The sequence below is a fragment of the Betta splendens genome, chromosome 19 (assembly GCF_900634795.4).
Source record: "Betta splendens chromosome 19, fBetSpl5.4, whole genome shotgun sequence".
NCBI lineage: Eukaryota > Metazoa > Chordata > Actinopteri > Anabantiformes > Osphronemidae > Betta > Betta splendens.
In genome coordinates, this window is record NC_040898.2 from 9,360,945 (window position 1) to 9,385,903 (window position 24,959).

General features: G+C 42.0%; 3 protein-coding genes and 1 long non-coding RNA gene across 13 annotated transcripts in view; 1 reads left to right on the top strand and 3 right to left on the bottom strand.

Annotated features, from left to right (window-relative positions):
- si:ch73-103b11.2 (protein outspread) overlaps positions 1–10,554 on the bottom strand; it is a 37,787-nt gene extending 27,233 nt beyond the window's left edge. For 7 of the 9 annotated variants that reach the window (XR_005897002.2, XR_008693300.1, XM_029134141.3 and 4 more), the window contains exons 1-3: positions 9,655–10,554; positions 7,626–7,703; positions 6,269–6,334 (exon numbers count right to left, since the gene is read on the bottom strand). Coding sequence is in view for 7 of the 9 variants with exons in the window: in XM_029134141.3 (XP_028989974.1) it covers positions 6,269–6,334; positions 7,626–7,703; positions 9,655–9,774 (264 nt within the window). In the remaining 2 variants the exon portion in view is untranslated. Of the gene's footprint in view, positions 1–6,268; positions 6,335–6,997; positions 7,038–7,625; positions 7,704–9,654 lie in introns of all 9 variants that reach the window. The other 2 variants (XM_055504666.1, XM_041068507.2) reach the window with 2 other exon arrangements.
- Positions 10,555–12,312: 1,758 nt separating this feature from the next.
- LOC114845466 (actin-binding LIM protein 1-like) lies at positions 12,313–20,075 on the bottom strand. Of its 2 annotated transcripts, XM_055504667.1 has the most exons (19): positions 19,713–20,075; positions 17,971–18,111; positions 17,126–17,309; positions 16,943–17,052; positions 16,702–16,828; positions 16,532–16,625; positions 16,362–16,449; positions 16,214–16,272; positions 16,074–16,130; positions 15,717–15,794; positions 14,874–15,038; positions 14,677–14,706; positions 14,458–14,587; positions 14,241–14,324; positions 13,547–13,594; positions 13,346–13,410; positions 13,196–13,235; positions 12,478–13,096; positions 12,313–12,380 (listed from the first exon to the last, which is right to left on the bottom strand). In XM_055504667.1, exons 1-18 carry the CDS (start codon positions 20,026–20,028, stop codon positions 12,984–12,986), a joined length of 1,929 nt encoding a protein of 642 aa, XP_055360642.1. In that variant the 5' UTR covers positions 20,029–20,075; the 3' UTR covers positions 12,313–12,380; positions 12,478–12,983. The 2 variants fall into 2 exon arrangements, with proteins under 2 accessions (XP_055360642.1, XP_055360643.1); XM_055504668.1 differs by lacking the exon at positions 16,074–16,130.
- LOC129603446 (uncharacterized) lies at positions 19,295–20,427 on the top strand. The gene is made up of 3 exons (XR_008693302.1): positions 19,295–19,563; positions 19,728–19,812; positions 19,891–20,427. It is a non-coding gene; the product is annotated as an uncharacterized LOC129603446 (long non-coding RNA).
- A 494-nt stretch (positions 20,428–20,921) lies between these two features.
- On the bottom strand, positions 20,922–24,739 carry mfsd1l (major facilitator superfamily domain containing 1-like). Its single transcript, XM_029133509.3, has 13 exons — positions 24,548–24,739; positions 24,183–24,283; positions 23,943–24,052; positions 23,791–23,846; positions 23,553–23,696; positions 23,269–23,427; positions 23,060–23,175; positions 22,880–22,980; positions 22,608–22,719; positions 22,373–22,510; positions 22,105–22,244; positions 21,894–22,005; positions 20,922–21,806 (listed from the first exon to the last, which is right to left on the bottom strand). The coding sequence occupies exons 1-13, from the start codon at positions 24,567–24,569 to the stop codon at positions 21,678–21,680; spliced, it is 1,440 nt and encodes a 479-aa protein (XP_028989342.1). The 5' UTR covers positions 24,570–24,739; the 3' UTR covers positions 20,922–21,677.
- Between the last annotated feature and the right edge of the window lie 220 nt (positions 24,740–24,959).

Here is a 24,959-nt window from a genome sequence, read left to right on the forward strand (position 1 = left end):
ATCATTGTTTTTATTTCTTTTGTCCCCATTCAATATTGAATATTACAAAGCCTTGTAGTTTATTTAAGCAGTGGGGAAAATTTTTTCTTGTTCTCTTTAAAGCCAAAAAAAGCAAAGTAGAATGAGCACTAAGCTGATTAGGTTCTGAGGTTGGAGATAGGCCAGTCCACGGCTGCAGGGATGGGCGTTTTGGGCCACGTCCTAACAAAGCTGGAGTGAATTCTGAAGCAGGTGGAACACCCAAAAACAATTAGCAACAACTAACCTAGCTAACTTGCAGGTGAAGTGTAGATGTAGTAATTAGCTTCAAAAAAAGTTTTGTGTAAATAAATACTGTACATCTGTATCTGAAGGTATCTTTGTTTTGTTATTTTATTAATGCAGAACTTAACCCACAGTCTGCTCGTTATTTCTAAAAATGTCGTAGCTGCAGAGCCCTGGCATTAACAGGTGGCTGGACTAGCAGGTGACTTAACTTAGGGTTAAGGTCAACCACTACACCTGCTCCTGTTGAAACTCTAGCTGTAATCTCAGTCTAGGGAAATCAAAAACTGTGTCAGAGTTCCATCCCATGCAGACAACTGGGTTATTATTGCCTTTTTCAGGTCTACTCAACCCGTCACTCTGACGCCTTTTGTAAGAGTGCTGATCCACTGTTTCTAACAAACTGAGCAAGTAGTTCGTCAGGCCATGTTTGGATTTATAGACAAGAGGGGGGTTTTTTTGGGGAGGGGGGGCGTTACACAATAGTGCTGGCTATGCTCTCTCCTCACAAATGATTTATTGGCCAGAGAGAAGTGGAACAAATGAGAGAGGTATAGGAGAGTGGCAGAATAAGACAAAGTGAGCAGATAAAAAGAAGGAAAAGTGAATCGGACTGAGTAATGGGAAAGCAAAAGTGAGGGCCATGCAAGGGAGAGTGGACACTGATTTAGCCAAAGCCTCCTGGAGCTGGCCTTTCTTTGGGTAATGAATAGCTGGAAATAATTTAAAAAAGAACGAGAAAAAAGATGAGGGCACAAAGAAACTATGGTAAAAAGATGTCCTGAAAAAAACAGCCTTTTAGGAACTTTTCACTGTGGCCCCAGAATTCAGTTTTACCCCACCTGCCAAGCAGTCTCCGCAAGAGCAACATGAAAGGGAGGTCACCATCAACTGGGGTCACGTGTCAAGACAAGTCTGACATATCATTTAAGAAAACATTACACCTTATATTGAGCCATTTTGCTTAAAATGTGCTAATAGGCCTTGGTCCCTGTGTTAAATGATCCTGTCAACAGGCTCAAGCAGCAGTGAACATCAATGTTAGAACAGTACAGAAGGTTGAATAGAGGAACTTCCTTTATTTGTTTACAACCTCGGGCTGAAACACAAAGTTTAACTTATACTGAGTAAAACGTCACAACCAGAATTGTTGTGAAAGGCACAAACTATTTTAATATAATTAAAGACAAGTCTATCTATTGGGGCGTGCTCCTAAGTGTATTAGTGATTTTGTTATGATAATTCTTCCAGATCAGTTCCGTCCCATTTTAATATGTGCTGTCTGTAATTTATTGTCTTGAATAACCTACAAAGATGACATCCATTTAATCAATGCAATTTACAAAACATTATTTTCAGACTTAATAAACTTTCATGTTGTGACACATACAAGTACAATAAAGAAGGAATGGAGCTGAGCTAAGAGGGGAGTGATCTGTGAAAAAAAACAAAATGCCTCCGTGTACGTCAGAACTGGTAGAATCTGTGGTCTGAGTTAAGAATGAGAACAAAGCCACAATTAAATCTGGTTTCTAATTAGTTTGGGTTATGTTTCTTGGCAGTTTTCCATGCAAGTCCACACACTAATAATAAAAGGCCAACGGTGACAAGTGGTGCCATGTACAGTTGTGGTTCATGCCCAGGCCAAGAGCAGGACTTTAATGTTTGAGAGCAAATTTGGTCCTGAGCCAAACAGTGATACTCCAGTTCTAATGAAAAAAATATATAGTAGCAAGTGGAGGAGATAAGATTTTTATTTTAACTTAAAATGAACTAAAAAAGGTTTCTAAAAAGTCCTGCCAATCTTTAACATAGGGAACATTCTGCTGCAAGTAGAAGTGAATGCTCTGTATAAATGCTAAGGCCGCTTTAAAGGTGAGTAGTAGTTACAGACTCTGGTGATTACAAGCCGTATGAATGGCTGTTCCCATGGTTTTGTGGCTTTGTGTAAAGAGAAGAGTGACCCCACTGTAATCCATGGGTGTTTACATTCCAGCAGATCAGTTCCTACTGGAACTACACAAAAGGAAGGATATGGGATGCTCACACACTTATCACCATGAGCTGCGACCTGCTAAAAATCACCTTTTAAAGCTACATCTTAAAGCTGCCGTCCTGGCTCCAATATGAGGTTATGTGTACAATGAAGACTTTTACTTCTGTCTCCAATCTGTTTTCCTGTGGTTTGATGCGATGGGAGGGGACGACTGGTGCTCTTCTAAAAGTAACCCTAATTTGATGTGGTGGGGGAGCTATCACTCTAAGCCTAGAGGCAACAACACATCTTAGGGCCCCAGCCCATCCACCATCACATACAAAGCTCTTCCCAAAAGCTTTTTACAGTGGGTTAAAAATATTACATTTAATATTTCACTAGGGTAGAAAAGGGATTGAGTTTATGCATGTTTTAGCCTGTCAGGTCTCAAAGGACTGCAGGCATGCTCGTGTCGGAGAGATTTGTTGCTAAATGTGCCTCTAGTTAAAAGAATGCACAAATGTGTGGGAAATGAAAGGAGGTTTGTCAAAACTCTCTCTGTTCTTGGAAAGTGCTATGGGGCAGAGGTCCACTATTTGAATTCCAGTAAACACAGGAAATTATGAAGCTTACATGAAATGACTTCAACAGCTGAAACATCATGAGAACATCATGTTCTTGTAGCACTAACAAGGGTACAGACAGGCAACTGCAGTCAATACAGTCTAAAGGAAAGAGCAATTCAAGTGTCTCTGAATGGGCCTTTTGTGTTCTGCATCTCAATAGGGAGCCTCATTTTATTTGAAGGTACTGTATACTGTGCTTTTTCAGTACAGTTTCAGTTTTTCAATGCTAAAATCTGACCAGCATGGATGGTAAAACTTGAGGCTATGATTCAGAGGAAGCTCATAGGCAACAGCACAGATTGAGACACAGAAAGATAAAAACAAAATCAGCTTATCATATGATGAAGTGTGTGTCTACATGTGTGTGTCAGCAAGGATAGGTAAAAATTAGACCGTCACATGGTCAATGGGAGTTAGTTGTTACGCTAGGTATTTAGGAGCACATTGCAAAGCAGTTATTAGAGTGTGGGTGTTGATCACTTGAACTTGCACTGATGTCATTAAAGTGGCTTTGGGGTACATACAGTACCTGCCCTCACCACAAAGTGATAATGAATTTTGTGTGTAAATGGCATGTGTGTATACGGCTACATGGACGGAGAAAAAAAAATCAGCAGCTCAGCATAAAGCACAACTCGGCTCCAATCCACCCTTGCACCTTTGCTTCAGTGGTGCATCTAATGCTTATTTTTCCACAGCTACTGTAGAAAGGCTTGCTCACCATATGACAAAGCCTAGAGACAACCTCAGCCCACGCACTTGTTCATTGCTTCCAGGATGTTCTGTCTCGTATCCCTACAGTAACGACAGAGGCTGCCAGAACTCTGAGCAAAATAAAAGATACCTTGTCCCCTTTTACACAAGCCATGGCTAACTGGGGCTAGACAATGGGACAAAACATGTTGCCTTGGCAACGGTCCACTAAAATAACTACGTTGCATTGGTGCGGGTAAAGCTGGCCTGTGCCTTTAGCACATACTGGAAACTGATCTGACACTGGATGCTACATTGCAATATACAGTGGTAAAATTCTGTGAATTAGCTAACATACTGTATTTACTGTACACCTAATTATGTACAGGTCTACGTCAAAACAAGTCTAGTAAGCTGTAGGTCAACGTATTTACAGTAGCTATTCACAGATTTTCTACCCTCATTTGCACAAACAGTGGCAGAATACAATTTCTTACTATAGCTTATTTTTTATCATTTGTTTATTTTCCATAATAGCTGTTCCACTGCTCTTACAGTATAAAATAATGACAGTAGATGGGTCACCCCTAATCTGTTGCTCTAAGATCTCTGATCTCTCCCAGGCTTTTGCTAACCCTTTACTTTCCCCAAGAGTCGTGCCACATCCTGCACGTTTGGGTACTGCAACCCATCTGGGTTTGCTTAAATTCAAGACACACATCCTATGAAACTAGGCTAAGAGGAAAAACAGAATAGCACCTCCTTATCTACAACCCCAACCAATGCTCTCTACGGGGGGGATCTGATGTGGTCCGAAACAATGTTACTGCGAGTCGATAACAGCAGGTTGCTTTTAGATTCGTTTCTTTACCGATTGGTTTCACTCTGTAAATTTTATATTAATTGTGGCCATCGAAAATATTTTGTTGTAAATGCTTGTAAATACTTCCTGTTATTGTTAATTAATATAATACTCATTGTGACAAGGAAGGTTCTAAATTTAGTGCCACTTGATACTCCACCTCCAGATACTCCCCCCTCCCTTCTTTTGAGCCTCCATTCAGAAAAGAGATGAAAGGCTGAAGAGTGACAACCAGAGACAAGAGTGACGCGAGGCAGGGCATCTGTGTCTTTCCTTTGTCTTTTTCTGTAAACACTTCATTCATGCTCCTTCTGAAGTAACCATCCTCCATCAGAACCTCACTCATTAAGCATACAGCTTGAATAAGACATTAAAAACAGTACAATATGCCTTGCCATAATTAGCTCAATAGTAAAGGTGACTAAAAAAAGCTCTTCTCCTGTGCATAAATGCATTATGTAAATCAAAAGCTGGCAGTTCAACAAGTGACAAAATTTCAGGCAGGTGCAATGCCAGACACAGAAAAGACACAATATACACAACGTCCTGCATCTCTGCCTGTTTCTGCTAAATACAACGACTGCTACACTACTACGGTATCACTACATACATACAAACCTCCTGGTAAAATAGCCTCGCCTTCTATGACTGGATACATATGTTAGGTTTTACACAACTCCAATGTAGATGATTTTTAATGCAGTATTTGCTTTACTGACAAATAAAAACAAGGCAGTTAAATGAACATTACCTCAGGACATAACGTGCAGCACTTATTATAACTTTACGTACAACTGGGATTGCCTTCCAAAAGAACGAGCATGTCACCACTTTTTAAGAGGGCCATAAACATGACGAAGTAATAATAAGTTCCATGATGGTTACACTTCTTCGAATGCAACACAACTTGTGCGGCACTGTAACTACGGAGATGACGTCAACATCATTATTAAGTCAAAGGTCATAAGGATTGGTTGTACCATCAGTTCATGAAGTTTTCGTGATAGTTTATGTACGAAAACATGAAAAGATTTCCTTGCATAAAGTTAAAATAATTCATGAAGCCTTACCATAAATAGATGTCAAACTTCCTGGCAACACTATGCTATGCCAGTAAGTGCCACACATAGCACAAAACAGAAAGCATAAAGCAAGTGCTTGCACTTTCAAATAGTTTAGAGCAAATCCCACCATTTTTAGGAATAAATGTTGGTCGCTGCATTGGATCTTGAAGCACACCATGAGCTCTGCTACTGTGTATTATAAAGGTGTTTGATAAGCAGCAATGATAAAGATCCTTTCTTTGAGTGGCTATTCCAGTTTTTCCTTTCAGAACAGGAAGTTGCCACGAAGCTCTTGCACAACGTGTTCGCCACTTAAACAAACACAGCTTAGCAAATGACTAGTATCAACACCATGTGGTGTCACCTCATTCTTTTTCACACTGCTGTGCTGGGTAGATTAGTGTTTAGAACATTCACTAAAAGCAATGTTGGTAAGTGTGGTGACTACCTGGACTCTCCAGGTACATCTCAGATAGAAATGCCAGTAAATGAATTCTACTTCCTTTTGCTGATGCCTGCTCATTTTATACACAGAAACAAACATTGAAGTAAAAACCCTAACTGTCATGTGATATATTAGCCGTGAAAAAAGGGACTTCACTGAAAACAGAGGCAGTCTTTTATTTTCGAACAATCAACATTTTTTGTTCCTCATTTGTCTGAATACTTTCTGTTTGCTATTATTGTTAGCTAAATCGTCTACTTTAGGACATATATTATTTAGAATAGTTCCCCTCAGAACAAACAAGAATCAGCAGCAGCAAAAAAAATAACTTTTACTCACCATTTCGTCCAGAGCATAGCGAAGCAAGCCATGCTCATAAAGGACAAAGAACCTCCGCTGCCACTTCTGCAAAGGAAAAAGACAATTTCTGAATAACTGACATATTTAGTATGAATTGTAGCTATCAGGTTCACACACAAAACTGATGTCCTATTTATTGTGTTTAAGCTGAGCACAGGTATAGTTAGACCAAACTAGTAAACCCTTTGCAAACAACTGACACTTTTAGGCAGGTTAGTGGCATTTAATAGGAACATGTTAAAATAAAATATCATATCAGTCTGCACGGTAACAATGGACCCCAACCTCCTAGAGATAAAGTCTACAGTATAGTACTGAAAACGACAAGGTAAAATTTGGCACAGTGGTATTTTTCTCAATATCGCTGTGAATGAATACAGTAAAGGTTTGCATTGATCTGCTTTCAGATCAGTTTTGTCCAAGTGTTCAATTTCGTTGGCTCAGATTCCCAGTTCATGAAATATTGAGAAGGGGTTTGTAACTGAAAAGGGTTTAAAAGGTCTCAGTAGGGGAACTGATTACTCACAAAGGTCACATTAAATTGACTTTGTAGTTACGTCCACAGATGCCAGGGGCCATTAAAGGCTATTAAACATAAATTACATTCTATCAAGTTCTTTATCTTAGAATTGAGACAGACACACAAGCTGGCAGACATAAAAGATTTTCTTAAAGCATGATTCATGCATTTGTGTGTTGCTTACTCACCGCTGACCTCAGCACTGTGTACAAGCCACCAATTATACCCCTACAGTAAAAAGCTGATTTTAAGAATGTGCAGGTCACACAAGTTATGATGTCAAAGTGACAGCAGACTGTTGACAGTAGTTGAGTCGAAGGATTCAGAGGTGCTTTTCCCAAAACACATATGGAAGCTATCAGTGTGGCTGTGAGAACTGGGACTTTTCCTTCACCTCCCCCACATTCCCTTTACTCCTCTTTGGGATGCACTGTCACACTATAATCTAATAACTGATAACAGTTAGCGGTGCAACAGAGAGAACCTCTCATTACATGATGCCAAGGGAGCAGGAATAAAAGCTAAAGTCAATATTAGGCTCATTATTGCCTGAAAGTTAGTCTTCTTAAGATAAAGGGCCAAGACTCCCACAGGAAACTGAAACTTCCACAGCAGCCACAGTAATCAGACCTCCTTCAACAAATGTCAAAAAGTCCAGAAAGGATCAAACAGATCAGCTAAGCCACATGTGATACCTCTTTAGACAAATAGTGAAAGTTTAAATAATGCCGTTTTACTTTTTTGTGAACCTAAAAGAGATTATGCTGATCATGAATTAATTCATACAGCAAAATGTACACTGACAAAACCACTTACCCGTGATCTGTGTAGAGGATTGTCAAAATTGGTTCCCTCTGGTGCCAGAAGCAACCAGCCTCCATAAATAGGTTTAGCCTGGTGAAGGGAAAACACTATTACAGTGACAGCAAACACACAAAAGCGGACATTAACACATCGATTACTAGCTCAATCAGCACACATATTAGGTTGCTATATTGTAGATTTAAATATATCCCCCACATCAGACAATTGTATATTAATATGAAAATACAGTATCTTTAATTCCTAGTACAGTAGGTGGGTATCAGTCACCAGTTGTCTGAGCTGACTGGAAGCTACATTCTACACATGGCTTGGTTCCAGAGAACCACGCTTTCCTGGAAAAAATAGAAAAGGCCAACAAACATGATTTTCCCTCTGATCCTCTAAGTGGGTGGAGGTAACAGCAAGAGGCAGAGGTTACCAAGAAAAACAGTGGATGAGGACCAAGATAGAGACGTGGTGCACAGCCTGGGATATTTTGTGGCTGCAGATTTGCAATTCAAACTTGTACTGAGACATGCAAGCTGGCCTGGCAGTCCTTCTTGAATAGTTCTTGTGCGTACTTGAACTGCAGCCACACTAGTAGTCAGCAGTTGTCTTCAGGTCAAGAAAAATAACCACTGCACGCTTGTGTGTAAAGTAGCATAGATTTCACTAAATGCGTTTGCTCTCAGATCTGAGCTACACCTAAACAGCTTAAGCGATTATGTATCTTATGAGATATTATATGGTTAAACTACACCTGCAAGTCTATTGAACAAAAACCTACCAATCAGAGCTCTCACATTTACAGCTGCACAGCACTTCCATGTCCCTAAATCAGGGGGTATGATTAAGACTTCACTGCATGTAAAGCAAAGTATAATTACCCACAAAATCCTCTTTTGCTCTATGGATGGGGATACAGCTGTGTAACTCTTTAAAAAAAAAACAATGATTCTCACTTCACATGCTTTGACAGAAACCCGAATGGCCTGGTCTCTAGGGAGAGAGAAAAAGCTGAGATGAATCTGGGTCATTTTTTTACCCCTCAGTGGTTCGGTGGCTAGACTGAGTTGTTCGAGTATGCGCCTTTCACAATGGCCCCTCAACTTATTTTTTTCCCTACAATCATAAATTACACAGTAATACTGCACCAATAGTGTGGGCTGTTGAGATGGTGGGGAGTCAAAGGGAATTACACAAGTGGCTGAAAATATGCACAGAAAGAGTCTCCCGGGCCTTGAGGATCTCCTTGCAGGAGGACTTTTAAACAATGGCCTATATGATGTGCACATCACAGGTCATCAGTGTTACGTTAAATCGTGAGCTGACATGAGTGGATCACCAGTGGGTCAAAAATTCCAGTAGGGAAAACAAAAATCCGGTTTCATCCCAAACCAGAAACCACTTCAGGAAAATGTGCAAACAGTTCCCACCCAACAACACAGAAATGTCAGTGAGTAACAGATTCATCATTCACAATGACTGTCCAACTTGATAGAAGTGACTCTTGACCCGGCCTGTTAAACTGCCTTCCAGGAGGAGTGATCTCAATCTAGCCCAAGAGTGGGACTTAACGGCAGTATAAAAATAAATGGCTTGCTAAATCAACCACACAACACAACATGGAGTGCAGGTCATCTGTTCCTTTGTCATTTTTACAGTGATTAACAGTATGATTGATACGCTCCATCCTTCAGCACACATCTTTATCGGGCAGTAAAAAACAAATGTGGCAAAATGTCAACTTAATAAGCATCTAGTCATAGAAGCTCTAAGAGAATTCACTAAACCAATTGACTCAATAAAACAGATGGCAGTAGGCTACTGTGCTGCAAGCAATGGCGCTGGGCGAAGGCCTATATCAGCATGAATTAAGGTCAATATGAGCCCTTGGGCTGGAAATTAATTATGTGCAATTAACGAGACTACACTGACATGACAACTGTTTAAATGTGCCCAACAAGCGTCTGGATAAAAACATCCATCAAAGTTATATGGACAGTAATCAATCATAGGCAAAAAAAAAACACTTATTCACCTGATTTAAGTCTTCCTCGTTCAGCAAATGTGATTCCCTTGGTTTAAAGCAGTTCTGGCATTTGCTTTTGTTGAAAATGTTGGCTTGAAATTTCCGACATGGGTTTTCCTTGAATGACATGGTTGACTTAAAAAAAATACACAAAATAATAAAAAAAAAGTCTTTTCTTTACACGCAGAACTTCTCTTAGTCGTCGCAGGCAGATTAGTTGAGGTCAACTTGCCGAGCGTTTATTACGAGGCAACTTTCCTGAACCGAAGTCCACGGCGGCGCTACGGCGGGTTGTTCACCTGCACGGGGTTACCTGCGGCGGCGAATGACCCCGCGTTAAGTGACATCTATGATGGTCATCGTGCGCGAGCGCTCTCCTCCGCGCGGCTAACGTCGACCCGCTAACTTCTGTTGTGGATACGAGCTAACTGAGAAGTTGTCAAAGAAAAGGGTGAGCTGCGTCCGTCCTCTCGGATTTTAACTGCGTGCTCCGGCGAGTTTTCGACGGTACCAGGGTGACATTACGGGCCTAGGGCTTGTAGCAAAGGTCCCGTCAGCCTCCATCGCACGGAACGGTTCTACCGGGGGAGGGAGTCCACTTCGGCCTCTCTCTCTCTCTCTCTCTCTCTCTCCCTCTCTCTCTCTCTCTCTCTCTCTCTCTCTCTGCCTTTCTATCCAACCACTGCTGCCACAGTCATTGCCGTTACTCGCGTTTAACGCTCGTAATATATTTTCTTTGCAATATCTAAGCCAAAACACCGCTTATCTAACTTTAAAAACGCCGTCGACGCGGCTGTCGTGGCGTGGGGTCCATTGCGTCGGGTCCGGTTCGTCCCAGCAGCCTCGTCGCTGGCTCTGCTACGCAGTCTGCGGTGAATGTTTTCGTGAAAATCCTCGCCTGGTCCGGACAACCACTCTGCGAAGAGGGAGGGAGGTGCTCAGGAGAGTGTGACGCGATGAGTGACAGTGAGGACGACCAATCATGTGCATCGACACGCCCACAATCCAGGCACTGTCCAATAGAGAGTCATTTAAGAGCCCCACTACTTTCGGCGATGATAGGCGAGCTTTAAAGAACCCATGACAACAAAACAAAGTTCATGTAAAACTGTGTTTTCAAAGTTATGTCGAGCAAATGTTTTCATTTCGTGCTGAAATAACAAACTCAGGGGCTGAATTTATTCAGGCTCCCCTCATTATTAGTACAGAGTATTTGTAAAGCAGATAATGTTTGCTTTTACTGCGGTGTGCTTTTCATCAAAATGCACAAATGCAGAGAAAGAAAGCAAAGAAAAAAGAAAAGTATTTAAAAATCAAAACACTTCTTTCCCTTTTTCCCACATAGAGCCAATGGTGGTCAGCAAAAGCTGTTACCCCAATAGAAAACAGACTAGTTAAAAGACTTCAATTGGTAAAGATTGGAGTCTGTGCACTTCGAAGGCCAAAGCCGTCACCGACCATAACATGACACACATGTTCTTTATAGCAGTGACACATGAGAGTAGACACTACAAAAGAACATTTACTCAATTTATCTGATTTTAAGTGTTTATGATGCCCTGTGTCTGGGTTAAAACAACAGAGTAAAAGACTCCTACTGCTGAACTACTGCACGCCATTTTGACAAAAGTGAAGGTTTTATTTCTCAAATACCTCATATGCTGTATATGCTTAAACCACGAATGGCAGGTGTTCATTTTAAAAATGGAAAGTGGTCCTAAAGGGATTTTGGTTCCAGACTGCAGAGCACCACCTGTTGGTGTTAAATTTCTCTTAAGCAAATGTGCTAAAATCTGTCAGCGGCGAAACTGTTGGAATGTATGGATGATGGATGGGGGTATTTCAGCACAACCTGCATTTCTATAATATGTATAATAATATTAGAAATAAAAAAAAAATAATAATGAAAATATTGTTGAAAATGCAAGATTTTATTCAGGACTCTGGCTGCTTAAACAGTCAACGTGTCAAGGTAATACAGTTTCACACAGCAGATATACAACTGAAACGATAAATCATTTTATTACACATAAGTGAATAGAGTAAAAAAATATATAACATGAAATATTAAATAGGAGCAACCATAACAACATGAGTGAAGGGAGTCCAGTGCTTGATAGAATAACGTGTTTGAAATTACACACTGAGGATGCTACAGTTTATTCTAGTGATTTGGCTCCTTCACTGAAAAAATAATAAAAACATATTATATAGTACATTTTTAGGTCAAACAACTATATTTGCATTGTTAAGCTTAGGGAAGTTGTTCTCAGGTAAATGCCAATAAAGGTCTATACAACTATCAACTGTCAGCATGAAGCAAGGTGCACATTGCTTCAGTAACGCCATTCTCTGTTCAGCTGAATCATATGAATGTAGGTCACAGATAAAGACACACTTGGAAAAGTCACATGAAGGCTAAGCGGACTTCTGTTATTGACAAATGAGGTCATAACTTTTATTATTTCATTATAATTACACCAACTTTTAGAAACTAACTGAAAGCAGAATACAGTAAGGAAATGTAAGGTTGTGAGTATCATCTCCATTATTTGTTTTTTTAAATTCTTTTTGTGTCCAATAAATAAAGACAATAACTGGATGTTAACATTAACAGACATTTAAAAAAGATTGGCTTTTTTCTTCATGTCATTACGTTTCCAGAGTGGAAGTTTTTCGAATTCCTGAATCTTCATTCCAAAAATTGCAAAGAAAGAATCTGGAGAGAGGTGATGCTGCAATGCATAAATAAACCAAACGCAGGAAGGAATGAGAAAAAGCTGCACAGTTATTCTCTTTTGTGCAACTTGCATTATACTGTATAAGCTTTACCTCAAGTCTCGTTCTATCAACATCCTTAGGAAGCTTTACTCGTCCTCTGTTGGTAACCGCGAGCATTTCATAAGGGTAGACCTTTACCAAACAAAGACTGGATGAGAATGCTTTGTAAGTCAATTATTACATACAGAAAGCTACACCTAAACATGATTTGTTCATTCATTCTGCAGAGAAACAAATAGAAACAAAAACATGACTGTCTGTGCAAGCAATCAGTGGGCAAAGCAATTTCCCTCTGGGATTAAAAAGGTTTTTTGAATTTGGAAATTTTGAATGACCATAAAAAAATACTTGCTTGTGGTTCCAACAAATTAGGCAAAGATGCTCCTCTGTCCATTCGTGCTAATGGATGTTGGTCATGGATAAACTATGGGATGAGGCCAGCACATGCAAATATGGGAGAGGTCAAGGCAGAATTAATGTAAAGCATAAATAGGACACAGGGCTTAATAAGGCTTTATGCAAGCTAAAGTTAAACTAAGTTAAAGCTGCATACTTCTCTAAACATGCTGATGCACACAATGAGCAGAGCTCAGACATACAGTATGAAATGCAATAAACCAAACAGGGAATGGAAAAACTCTAAAAGGGGTCCTTTCACGTACCTTTACATCTGAAAGGCAAGGGAAAAATAAAAGCAACACACAATTGTTATCTACAAATTTAATGCTTTAGAGATTTAGAAAATCAATGATAAATAATATATGCTTACCTCTGAATCTGTCACTCTGGGAGAAATCAGCTGAGAGTAGCTTAATGAGAAGCAAAGGCAATGAAATCCTTATTTCCTGTTATTGTCCTTCAATCAATGCAGTAAACAGACATAATCAAAGAATTGGACCATCAGTGATGCTGCTCTTACCGGATTAGAGCCATTGAGGCCGTATCCTGGTAGAGAGCATGTTTGGGATGATGAAGAATTAGGATCTGAAAGTAACAGAACAAAGGTCAGCTCATAATAAGACGGCTTAGGCTCAGAATCAGAATTTTCAGGAAAGCCTCTGAACGCTAAAACCTATAAATCATAGTAACAGAAACATCTGAAGAAAATACAATACTGTACCATGCTGTTTATAAATGGGAGGTTTTCTGTACATGTTGAAACCTTCATCTGTGGATAGAAAAGACAATTCATTATAACCATTAGACAGAACCATGTTAACGTTACTGCTCCTGTTGTGTCTTTCTTGCAGCTATTTACCAAATCAGTCATCATCATTTAAACATTGTGGGGACCTTTAAATGTCATTCTACTATAGTTTTAACAACTAAAATAGACCAGACTTCCCAGCAGGAGAAATAATTGATGATTTTTTACACTTTAGAAATGATCAAGATTATTGTTAAGCCCTGGAGATGCGTGTTTGAAACTAAGTGACTAGCAGACACTCTATATATAGACTAAATAATATTAAATTGTGTTCTCTAGTAGGCAGATCAAAGACCTGTGGGCTGTCAGTCTGTTGTGGGTGGCCTGCATTTCCCAATGCAGGTCGGCTTGTTCAAAGCTTGTCATATTTTATCCACACACCTAAAAGAATTCCAGCATTGTTATAAATAGGCTGCAGAATAATGTGTGATTGAAGTTTGGAGCAGGCACAATGACATTTATTAATTTAATTCATCAAAACGGAGGGAACTGAGAGCACAAATAAAATATCTAGAGAGAAGTCAAGAGACCAGACACTAGATGGTGTCTAAGGAAAGAGGAAAGATGGTCTGCATGCCGGCCATTGCACGGGGGCAAGGAGTCTTACCTTTGGTGTGAGGGGGAAAGTGGAGACATAAAGGGGAGGCTGGGAAGGTGTTGTCAGAGAATAAAGAGGGTGAAAGCTTCAGCCCTGCTTGTTATGAAGTAGGAGGAAGGAAAAGAGGGGCAGAAAAGAGAGAAAAGTGCGCAAAGTGGGAAATTACTGTATTATCGCAGGTAATGTGACGACTAAGATGCTTGGAGCTCCGACTCTGTTTTCTCACCAGGTCGATGAAAGTGCTGTGGTGACCTGGACAGCGTTGGCGTGTAACTGTGACGACTGTACAGTGAGTGAACGCCCACGGAGCCGTGACTAGAAGCTTTGGGTATATGCAGCCTCATTTCAGTGCTCTCCTTAAAAGAGGAACGGGACAAATGGCAAATATACAGTGAGGTAAAAGCATTAAAAACAGACAATTACAATACAGTAATAGTGTATTTACCTCAGCGGCTTCAGATATGTTTCCTTGTGTCTACAATAGAAGACGCAAAACTTAATTAACTGATTCATGTATCTCAACTAAATTCTTTTAATACACTAATATACCACAGGTGAATACAGTAAAGAAATCAGAACAGCAAGAAAACAAGCCTGTGTTTGGTTTGACTGAAACATATAGGCATCATTCAGTGTCGTTACCTCTGCAGGGCTCTGCCTGTCCTGTCTGTAGCCTTTGTTGTCCAAAGCAGGTGACTTGTCATTCTTATAGGATATCATATCAGGATGCTCTATGTCATATATAGCCTTGACTCTAGGAATTGCCGCTAAGTCTCTGTAATCAATGATCTCATTATCTACTTTTGCCTGGAAATGGAACAAGGAATAGATGAGGAGGACACAGAACAGGAAACAGTACGAACACATTGTAAAGGTCAAAGGTTCACGTCACAGCGGGTAAGAATGAAACTTTACTCCCATAACACCACAGTGGTCAACCAATGGATATGTAATATAATATAAATATAAAATTATTATTTCATTATTATTATGAAGTTGTGCATTTTTGTGGTGTTTAAATGAGAGTGAAGTTTTTACTAGTCATTCAACCAACAGGGTGATGATGGCAGAAACAAAAAGACACTGAAAGCACTTCAGATTTCATCTGAATTGCAACTGCATTCAGATTGATGAAGAAATTGAAACTAAATTCCTGTTCAATATGTGGTTGATTTTCTTTTTTGTTGTTGTCTAGTTTTTGCTCAGTTACTACAACTTCAGAAAACACAAATCATTATGACGCAACCACAATTGAAAACACAGATTCATCTAGTTCTGGAAATAGTTCCGACCAGTCAAGGTAACGCTTCCAAGCTGACGCTTTGTTTGGAAAAGCTAAATAAAACGCTTTTTATTTACTTTTAAATGAAATATCTTTGTCCACGCGATTCCCCTGCACAGACGAAGGGATAAATGGAATGCAAATCAGCCCACAGTTATTAGCACCATGGAGGACGGGGGACGAATGCAGTCAGCAGAACTTACGCAGATGCTTCGACCAGGACTTCCTGGAGTGCACGAGCCTGGACGCGAGCAGGAGCTTTCAGATGAGGATCTAGTGGGCTGGGGGCGAAAAGAGTTAGAAAATCACTTTAAATATAACCAATCAGACAGATACTTTATAAAACACACTCGTGCAGATGCTACAGCTAAACATGCAGCACTGATTATATACGCGTGTACAAATGAAAAGCTATTAGTATCTGTGCCATAAACTGAACTGGATTCATTTTCCTGCTCTCGCACACAGGATTCAATCATCCAGCAGGCGAGTGCACTCAGTATCAAGGCTCGAGGTTACAGCACAATCAGCGCAAACCGCAGGCCCGCTCCGGCGTTAACCTTGAGTTCACGTGGAGGGAAAAAGAAATCGAGACAGGATGTTTTTGGCCGGTTCACCTGGAAGGAAGACGTGCAGTAAAGACATGAGCCCGGCGGATCGGCCTTCACCTGCAAGAGGCTCCGCACCGGCTGGGACTCACCCTGAAGCCGTCCTCCGCTCTGCTCCCGTCTCTGCAGTCGGGGTGCCAAATTGTGGATCCTGTGACGGTGCAGTAGAGCAGTTCACAACAGAAGCCTCAGAACCCAGCGTGTTTCATTGCATCACCTCCATCCATGCGCGAGTCTGACCTTGTAGATACATTTCCTCTCCTTCCTTGAACATCCTGTCGCATCGGCTGCATCTGGCGCAGCTGGGGTGAAAATGCTTGTGTCCCGCCTTTAACATAGTGGCGAAAATTAAAAATGAGCATCTACTGGGGAATCCTTCTATTACTGTCAAATAGAGATTTTGACCGGACCTCTAGGACCTTTCCGGTTATAAACCTCTGACAGGTTTCACACAGGAGCCCGAACTGCCTCTGGTAGTCCCTCTCACAGTAGGCAACGCCATCCCTGAGCAATAAAACACTGAGTTTATCACTCCGACCTGGCGTTTACATGAAGTCAACACGACAACGGCGGCATTTACTTGCTGATGTATTCGCCGCTCAGCACTTTCCTGCAGGCTTTGCACTTGAAGCAGCCGAGGTGCCACTGGCTGCCCAGCGCCAGCAGAGCCTGGCCGTTCTTGATGTCTCTCCCACAACCCGAGCAGTCTGGAAACACAAGGGTTAAATTTAAAAAAAAATGACTACATGGGATTTAGGATCTAGTTTCACTCTGCAGTAATAAACACTGCATGTTGTTATATCATCCAGGGGCGCACTCACTACTGGAACGGCTGAAGCGTCCGGGCGTGGGCGACGCGGGGCGGCTACAGCGCTGGCACAGGCGGTCGCTCCCGCTGAATGTGACGCGACCCCCGGCAGGAAAAGGCCGCCTGAGGCCCAGACACACAGACGGAGGTCACATGGAGCCGCTTCGCCCAGAGCCCCCGAGCGTTGGGCCGTTACCTGCAGGCGGTGCACGCGAAGCACGCCGCGTGGTACGTCTTCCCCAGCACCGTGACCACCTCCCCCTCCACGTACTCCCCGCAGCCGCTGCAGAGCGTGCCGTGAAGCCGCTGGAAGTCCAGCGGGCACAGGTGGTCGCCGTTCCTCGCGAAGAAGCCGCTCTGGGCCAGGTCACAGCCGCACACTGCACACAGGTCGCCCGTCGGCGAGTTGACGTACATGCTATTTGAGCTGGTTGACATTAAGGCTCCGCCAGGTTCTTCTGGGGCGTTTATGCGTTTGTTGTGCATTCAAGCGTGCACGCGTCTAAGCGTGTTGAGTGACGTTACTGAGCTTGGTCAGAGTCACCTGATACGACCCAGTATTGTCACTCTCGCCCTGTTCCAGATGCCAAAGACGCATCTATGATCTATTCCTGTTCTACAGCGTTCACCAGGTCACAAACAAACATGCACAGACATTCTTCTGAGTCCAAATTTAGAAGGATCCAATTTTTAATCCAGATTTGAGGTTGTAAGCAGTTTCTAACCGGTGGATCTGCAGGGACCTCTGCTCTGAACGTCTCTTTGTCCTCTCTGAGCTGCAGACACTATTTCTACGTAATGGAAGGGCAAGACCACGAGGAGCTTGTCAGTCTCAATTAGCAGAGACAATGGTCCGCCCAGTAAACACGATTTCCATGGAGCAGAGGAGCCGCAATGAGACAAGACAACTCTCTGCAGACGCAGGATGTTTAGTGAATAACTTCCTCCCAAATTCTGCTCACTTCAAAACCAAACAGCTGATATTAGCGAGTGGGTTCGTCTCAGGTTTATAGACAGGACTGCACTCTACAGCACACTCACCTTTGCAGGTAAAACACCTCATGTGGAAATGGCTGCTGTGAACCCGCAGCACTTCTCCTTTGCACGCTTCCCCGCATCTGATGCACCTGATGACCCGCTTCGCCGCCGGAGGACTGGGCTGCTCGTCCTGAGAGTGCAGCACTAGACAACCAGAACATAGAAATGAATCACTTCTCACTCCTGAAGTGGTGAATCCAAAATTCTAGAAATTGTGATTCGACAGCTGCAACGTGAACAAATACAGTACTCCTCTAATCTGTTGATACAGTATAAATACACGCTCCGATGATGAGTGCATTTTTAGAATCAGAGCTCAGCCTCATTCCTTCTCCTCCTATCGCGCTCATGTTGATGCGGCAGCAGAAGCAGCGGATGCCTGTACAATCTAATCGCAGCCCAATTGAAGGGTCTTGAATGTGATTAGTGAAAGGAGAGGGCGAAAGAATGCGACGCATTGAGGGCAGTCTGTCTGCCGGCGCGCGGACGCTAGGAGGACACACGGATAAACAGACACATGAGCACTTCTGTCTTTATACGAACTGAAGGCTGGAGAACCACAGTGAGAGAGAGACGCCTTAAATGAGTTCTGGGTGGTTCTGAATCATGTGAGCACTAAGAAGAGAGGGTCAAGCACCGCTGGTATGTGACCCCGCTACAAGAGAGATTTGTTACCATGGCAACAAACATGCATAAACTAGATTACAATGCCTTGCCTCCCATGGGTTAAAAAAATAGAGAGACAGATTTTACAGAACATTAAATACTAGACTATTAGTGGGAATTACTGAAAACATCAGACAAACACCTACAGTCTTATGTTATACATGATCTGCTCTGTGTTTCTGGTGCCACTGATCTGCAGCGTCATAAGACAGAAGGGTTTTCATCTCTCCAGCATCTCTGCCAGAAGCTGAGATGGTGTCAGGTATTAGCAAATAGCAGATTTAGAAGGAGAGCAAACGGAGAGAAAGCTGAGACACGCAGCTGATCACAGTGTCCAGCACTGAAACCATGAGCACTGATTAACTGCCCTCATTCTGCAGCACAGTTGTTCAATGATTAACTATCAAACGTTTAAAAATCAACCATCTAAGAACAGCAACATTGGAAACAAGCACAGATAAATAGACTGTCACTCTGTGTTAAATTACCTTAATAACATCACTTGCAACCTGTTTAACTTGACACTTTACTTCATTTAAACTTTCACCATTAAGTTGAACAAGTAAAGACCAAACAAGAGTACATACTTCCTTCCTTATTATCACCTACACAGACACACACACACACACACACACACACACACACAAACGTCTACCTTTGGCTTTCATGACAGCTCTGGGCCCCTGTGGTACAGTAGCCTTTGCTGCAGCGGATCAGAGTGAGGGAGAGGAACCAACTGGACTGCTGGTCCAAAGGAAAAGGGGGTGGACCGACCGCAGAGGGCAGGAATGTGTGTGTGTGTGTGTGTGTGTGTGTGTGTCTGAGTTGGAGAGTGTTGTCATACAGGACAGCAGGAGGGGAATTAACTGCTCCCCTTCTTCTGAACCATGATCTCATCCACACAATCTCCTCTTGACTTGACTGGTGTAGGTAAAGTATAAAGCCTTTAATTTGGCCTTTGACAACACAGTGTGCGATCTTTTAGCATTGTGTCAATCACATTACTGTGCAACACTGTCCTGTCTCTGTCAGGAAGCAATAGATGGCAATATTAAAAATTTAAAGGAAATAGTCATTACCCATCATCTCTGCAGGTATTCCAGCCAGCTTCTCACATAGGATGTAGTCATTGGGGTTGATGAAAGGCAGCTGCTCCATCATGCACTGTTTAGGAATGAGGTAGAGAACTTCTGCCAGCTCCCCATTCTCAATAATTGACATGCGCCTCACAGAGTTCTTCCTCTTGACCCGGTCCAGAACCACCATGTCGCTGCCGTGACTGGAGCCGCAGATCCTGCCCAGGCTGTTGAGGTTCAGGAGGCCGGACATGCTCGTCCTGTCGAGGACTTCAGCCAAGTGGCTCAGGCCGCCGGTGGGCTCCGAGCGGGAAACCATAAAGCGAATGTCGAGAGGTTGACGTCAGGTATTGCGATGCTTTCTAAGACTCTGTGACTGACTCAGCGTGCATTTGTGTGTTGTTCATTAGAAGGACAAAGACTAGCTCCTACCTCCCACCCTTTAAGAAGATTAAGCGAGGTGTATTTTTAGGGTTTATCTTCACAGTAAAGAGAGGATCTGGGCTCTAGGAAGTCTCTGACAGCTAACCTTCCCGTTATTCCTGTGACTTTGACTTGTGTCACATATGTCATCACATTAGATGCATCTTACTGTTCTTCTAAGAACATCATAAGCTGCACCTAACGCATTGTTCAGTTAGAATCACATTATGTAGTATAGATGTTTATATAGATGTTTGTAGAAATCTGTAGAATAAAACAGCAGCATGAACACTGGCTTCATCGAACGTCTGTGTACATGTACCATTTTATCTAAAGTTATTTAAATGGAATCTCTACTCTTACAGTTAGACGTGCATCGAGTCCTATCAACATTACTAACTGCATCAGTTACCCATCAGATTTATTATTAACTAAAGAAACAGCTCAGTGTCAATAAATGCTTCTGGGCAAATCCCAGGAAAAAAAAACAATGATGGAGATTTCCAAAATGATGTGATACACTGTCTCAATTGCATAAAAGTATGTAAGGAGCTCCACCTACTGGCTGTAAGGTGCCATGACCACGTTGTGTCTGGGTTAAACAGCACAGACATTATGGTTTAACGTTGAAAGGATTGAAGAGTTGAAGGTTGAAAGGATTTCATTTGATCATGTGAACCGCTGGTGTACAGAGCAACACTAACAAACCTGCTCCACAGAGCAGGGATCCGTTATCACCACTCACCTTTCAAGAAAGAATTCATGTAAATGAGCACAAATCACAAGACAGACCTTAAATGTTATCGAATACTTTCAATAACTTTGACAATGTATTTTTTTAATCAAATTTGTTACATGCTATAATTGATAAACTTTAATGTTTTGTATGGAGCTGTAAGAATCTTAGTGTCAGGTACAGATGACTTCAGGTATTCATAAAACGGAAAAATGTTATTCTGATTGTACTTTGTTGGATTAAAAACTGAAATCATTATTTTACTGTATGTGCAGTTAACAAAAGGTGCACCTTCCAAACAAGCAGAAATCAGACTGTGATGCAGGATAAAATTATACATAAAATAACTACCGTCCAGGATGTTACTCAGCAAACATAAAAAATACACAGTACATATATATTTTTTGCTGCTTTGGCAGTGTAAAATACATCAAATAGCCTACACATGATCTTTAAAGTACATAACATAAACAACACAAAAACAAATGCTTATAAAAAAGGTCCACACACAGTCTACTCAACAGCTCAACCACAGTAAGATTAATGGCGTGTATTTAAAAAGAAACAGCCAAAATAAAACCATATAAATGCAGAATCTTCCCTTTTGGAATGAAAACATTTTTATTACTGACCTACATTATTTAAAAACCTGAAAAACCTAGTGCATATTTACTATTAAGCACAGATGCACTGTTCACTGTGATGCACAACAATTGTTTAGTTACTCTGTAACCTCTGTAATATTTAAAATGAGGGGCACAACAAACCAAACAGATAAGAATGTTCACTTGCGATAACAGAAGAAAAACTCACTGAGCTCGGACAGCCCTATCATCCTCATCCTCGCTTTGCTCTTCCTCTTCCTGGTTGAGTGGCTCTCTGTCCGAGTCTCTCTCTGCCTGTCCTGACCTCTTGGTTGTCTTGTTCAGAGTCCCACCCTGTAAGGAAAGAAATGGGAGAGAGTCTCATTGCATGAAACCAGCTGAGGAAACATGTGCGCAGAGGTGATCAGTGAGGGCTCTGACCTGTCTGTGGTCCACGATGTTCAGCAGCACCGAGGTGACGATGCAGCCGATTGTGTTGGCCAACATGAAAATCATCATCCTCTGCCAGCGCCACAACGGTATCTTAGTTTCACTGGATGAAGAAAAAAAAAATAGTAAGAGGCATGGAAATATTATTTGAAGTCCAGCATGAAACTGCACTATGATGCTGAGGATTTGAAGATTTGCTTACCTAGATTTGGTACCTAAAATTTGTCCAACAATCAGATTGGAGATCCCTATTCCGATCATCTGTACGGACGTGGCCAGGCCCATGGCTGTACCCAGAGTCGCCTGAGGAACCACAAGGGGGATAGACGGCCACATGCTGGCCTGGAATACAGGGAGGGCAAGAAAAAGGTCACAGACCCTTTACAGGTCATACTGTAGAGGAAAAGGCTACGGACAACAAAAAACTGTATAATGGAAGTGAATAAAATCACAGTTTGATTCAAACCTACAGCAGCGAATGAATAGGTGACTCCCAGCCATATGGTGGAGACCAGAGGAGGCACGAAGGTGAAGGCCAGGAGTCCAAACACAGGCAGCGTGAGGACTGCACAGGCCACTGCGAATATCCCCCGCAGGCCCACATAATCCTGGAACACACAGACGACGAACGTCTCACTCCAGCTCTCATTCATATTTCCACATATTTGCAAACAAGGAGTGGTTTTAAAAAGGGCAGACGCTTACTATGAGGATGCCCACGACGGCAGACAGGACCAAGGAGCTGTCGTAAACTGCCCCGGCGACATATGCTGCATCCTTCTGACTATAATCGCTGTACTTATCCTGAATAAACTTACTGGTGAGAAAAACAAATATTTACAAATTTGATTACACTTTTAGGTGAGCACAGATGAGACAAATCATCATTTACAATCAAATTAAGGCACCACCTTTGTACTGTAAACAGATCCAAAAGATAATATTATTTCAAGAAAGGCACAAAAGGTTCCAATTACCTGGCATCTGCAATGAATGGGAAGATTCCATTGTAAAAGAACATAATGGTAAGAACCAGCAGCCAGTATCTTAGCGACAAGAGCTTCACATCCTGAACTCTCTGTATGTTCACAGGAAGGAATGATTTAGTACAAAGCATCACTTACTAATACTCCGCGCACTCAGAAAATGAATGGTACCACTTTGCGGGACTCCTCTTGAATGGTTCCATCAAGACCCAGCTGCCTCATTCCGATTTTGTCCAAAGCACTGACGATGATGGCGGACACAAAACCCAACACACAGAGGAGTGCGCCTAGAAAATAATGAGCCGTGATCATTATAAAAGCCTTCCAATAGAACATATGGTTCTTTTTACATCACCACATGGACCCTGAGGGAAGCTTACCGCCCCAGAGCGTCCACTGCATGCCGTATTTTTCTTCGAATTTCTGCGTAAGAAAGAAATTTAAGACTGAACCGAGGCGAGAGAACGCCAAAGTTAACCCGAAGGCCAAGGCCAGCTCCTTCCCTTTGAACCAGAAAGCTGTGATCCGGTTCTGAACAACTGCATGGAAGAGCAAGAATGAACAGTTTAGAGGTTCTGCTGATTTAAAGCAAACGCTACAAACAACATAGCGGCTGACTGCAGTTAGATCTATGTGGAACAGCTCCACTGCAATGCAATCTTACTTGTCAGAGATCCATTGCCTGATCCGAACAGCAGGCGGCCTGTGAGCATTAGCGGCAGCAGGTACGGAGAACCTTTAAAGTGGGAACCCAGTGCAAAGAGGGACGAGCCGAGAACACACAGGAAAGAAAACAGAAACACTCCAACTGTAAAGAAAAGCAGACAGACTTTAATTTAGAACGTGTGTGATGTCTTTTGAATACATAATGACATGTGACCGTCTGGTAGATATAAACTTACAGCGGTTTCCCAGTTTGTCTATCAGGAACCCGGCCATGATCACCACTACTGCATTCCTGTCCAGAGGAGAGAAAAGCACGCGTTTTCTAACTGGCATCCGCACACATTAACCACGTTGCCACTCTGATACTGAATAAGGGGCGCGTGCTCACGTCCAAGCATAGATGGCATAGAGTAGATTGTACTGCTGAGGGTTCATCCCCAGTCCCTCCACACAGTCCACAGTCCCATTGATCACAGTCACATTGGGACACGTTAGGTTCTGTCAGATAAAAACCTAAGGTTATTATCTAAACCGGCCACAAACACAGGACAGACTTTGGATTTTTGGTCATGTTGAGTTAATGTTGAGTGATCAGCTGACACTGACTGTGTTTTTGAGTGCCACTTACCCCTTGGAACTGATCCTGCAGAACACTGGGCATGTCAAAGCAGAAGTAGGAGCCGAACGTCAGCAGGCAGTTGAAGAACAGCACCACGAAGCGATAATACGCTGTGGAAAGGAACGGGACAGTTTAGGATGGTTGATTCAGCAAAAGCAATGACCATATTCCATCACATCATCAGGACTTTAAAAAAATTCGAGAACATGGTTAAAGCATGACTATTATATGACTATATAAGTTACTCTCAGAAAAAACGCTGACTTGCTTATTCAGTGGCCCAGATTTTAGAGAAGTGTATGGAAGTTTAGGCAGCACAGGTCTGGATGGCTAAAGTAGCTAGCTAGCAGAAATAACGCTCTACCCACACGTACCTTTCTCCGCCGGCTGCGCCATGGTTAGGAAATCCACCGAAACTAGAAAATACAACTTCCCAATCGCATGCTGTGGTGTTGTTTACGTGAACGGGCTGCTGCGATAGCCGCGCTAGCCGACGACTGGTTCAACTGGGCAGCTGCTCGCAGACCGCTGATCTTTAAACAACGTGGATCGATCTGCGGCTGCGTCAGGACGGAGTCGGATGGTTTCAAGATCTACTCAGGCTCATCAGAGTTTTTTTTTTTATTCAACTTTATTGTCAAACTTATGCGCAACGTATCTAGAAAGCTGTTTAAATGAGTAAATAAGTACTTTAGTTAACAATACGTTTAGGATTATTTATTTATTTATTTATTTATACATAGAAGTGTATGTATGTATGGTATTGAATGTAATTGAGGTTTCAGA

Coding starts and splice junctions, on each gene's coding strand:
- LOC114845466 (XM_055504667.1), bottom strand. CDS start 20,028: ATGGTTTCCCGCTCGGAGCCCACCGGCGGCCTGAGCCACTTGGCTGAA. Junction 16,626..16,701: donor AGCGGCGAATACATCAGCAA/GTAAATGCCGCC, acceptor TTTATTGCTCAG/GGATGGCGTTGCCTACTGTG. Junction 14,325..14,457: donor ACAGCACTTTCATCGACCTG/GTGAGAAAACAG, acceptor CATAACAAGCAG/GGCTGAAGCTTTCACCCTCT.
- mfsd1l (XM_029133509.3), bottom strand. CDS start 24,569: ATGGCGCAGCCGGCGGAGAAAG. Junction 23,428..23,552: donor AGGCAATGGATCTCTGACAA/GTAAGATTGCAT, acceptor TCTTCCATGCAG/TTGTTCAGAACCGGATCACA. Junction 22,245..22,372: donor TCACCTATTCATTCGCTGCT/GTAGGTTTGAAT, acceptor CCTGTATTCCAG/GCCAGCATGTGGCCGTCTAT.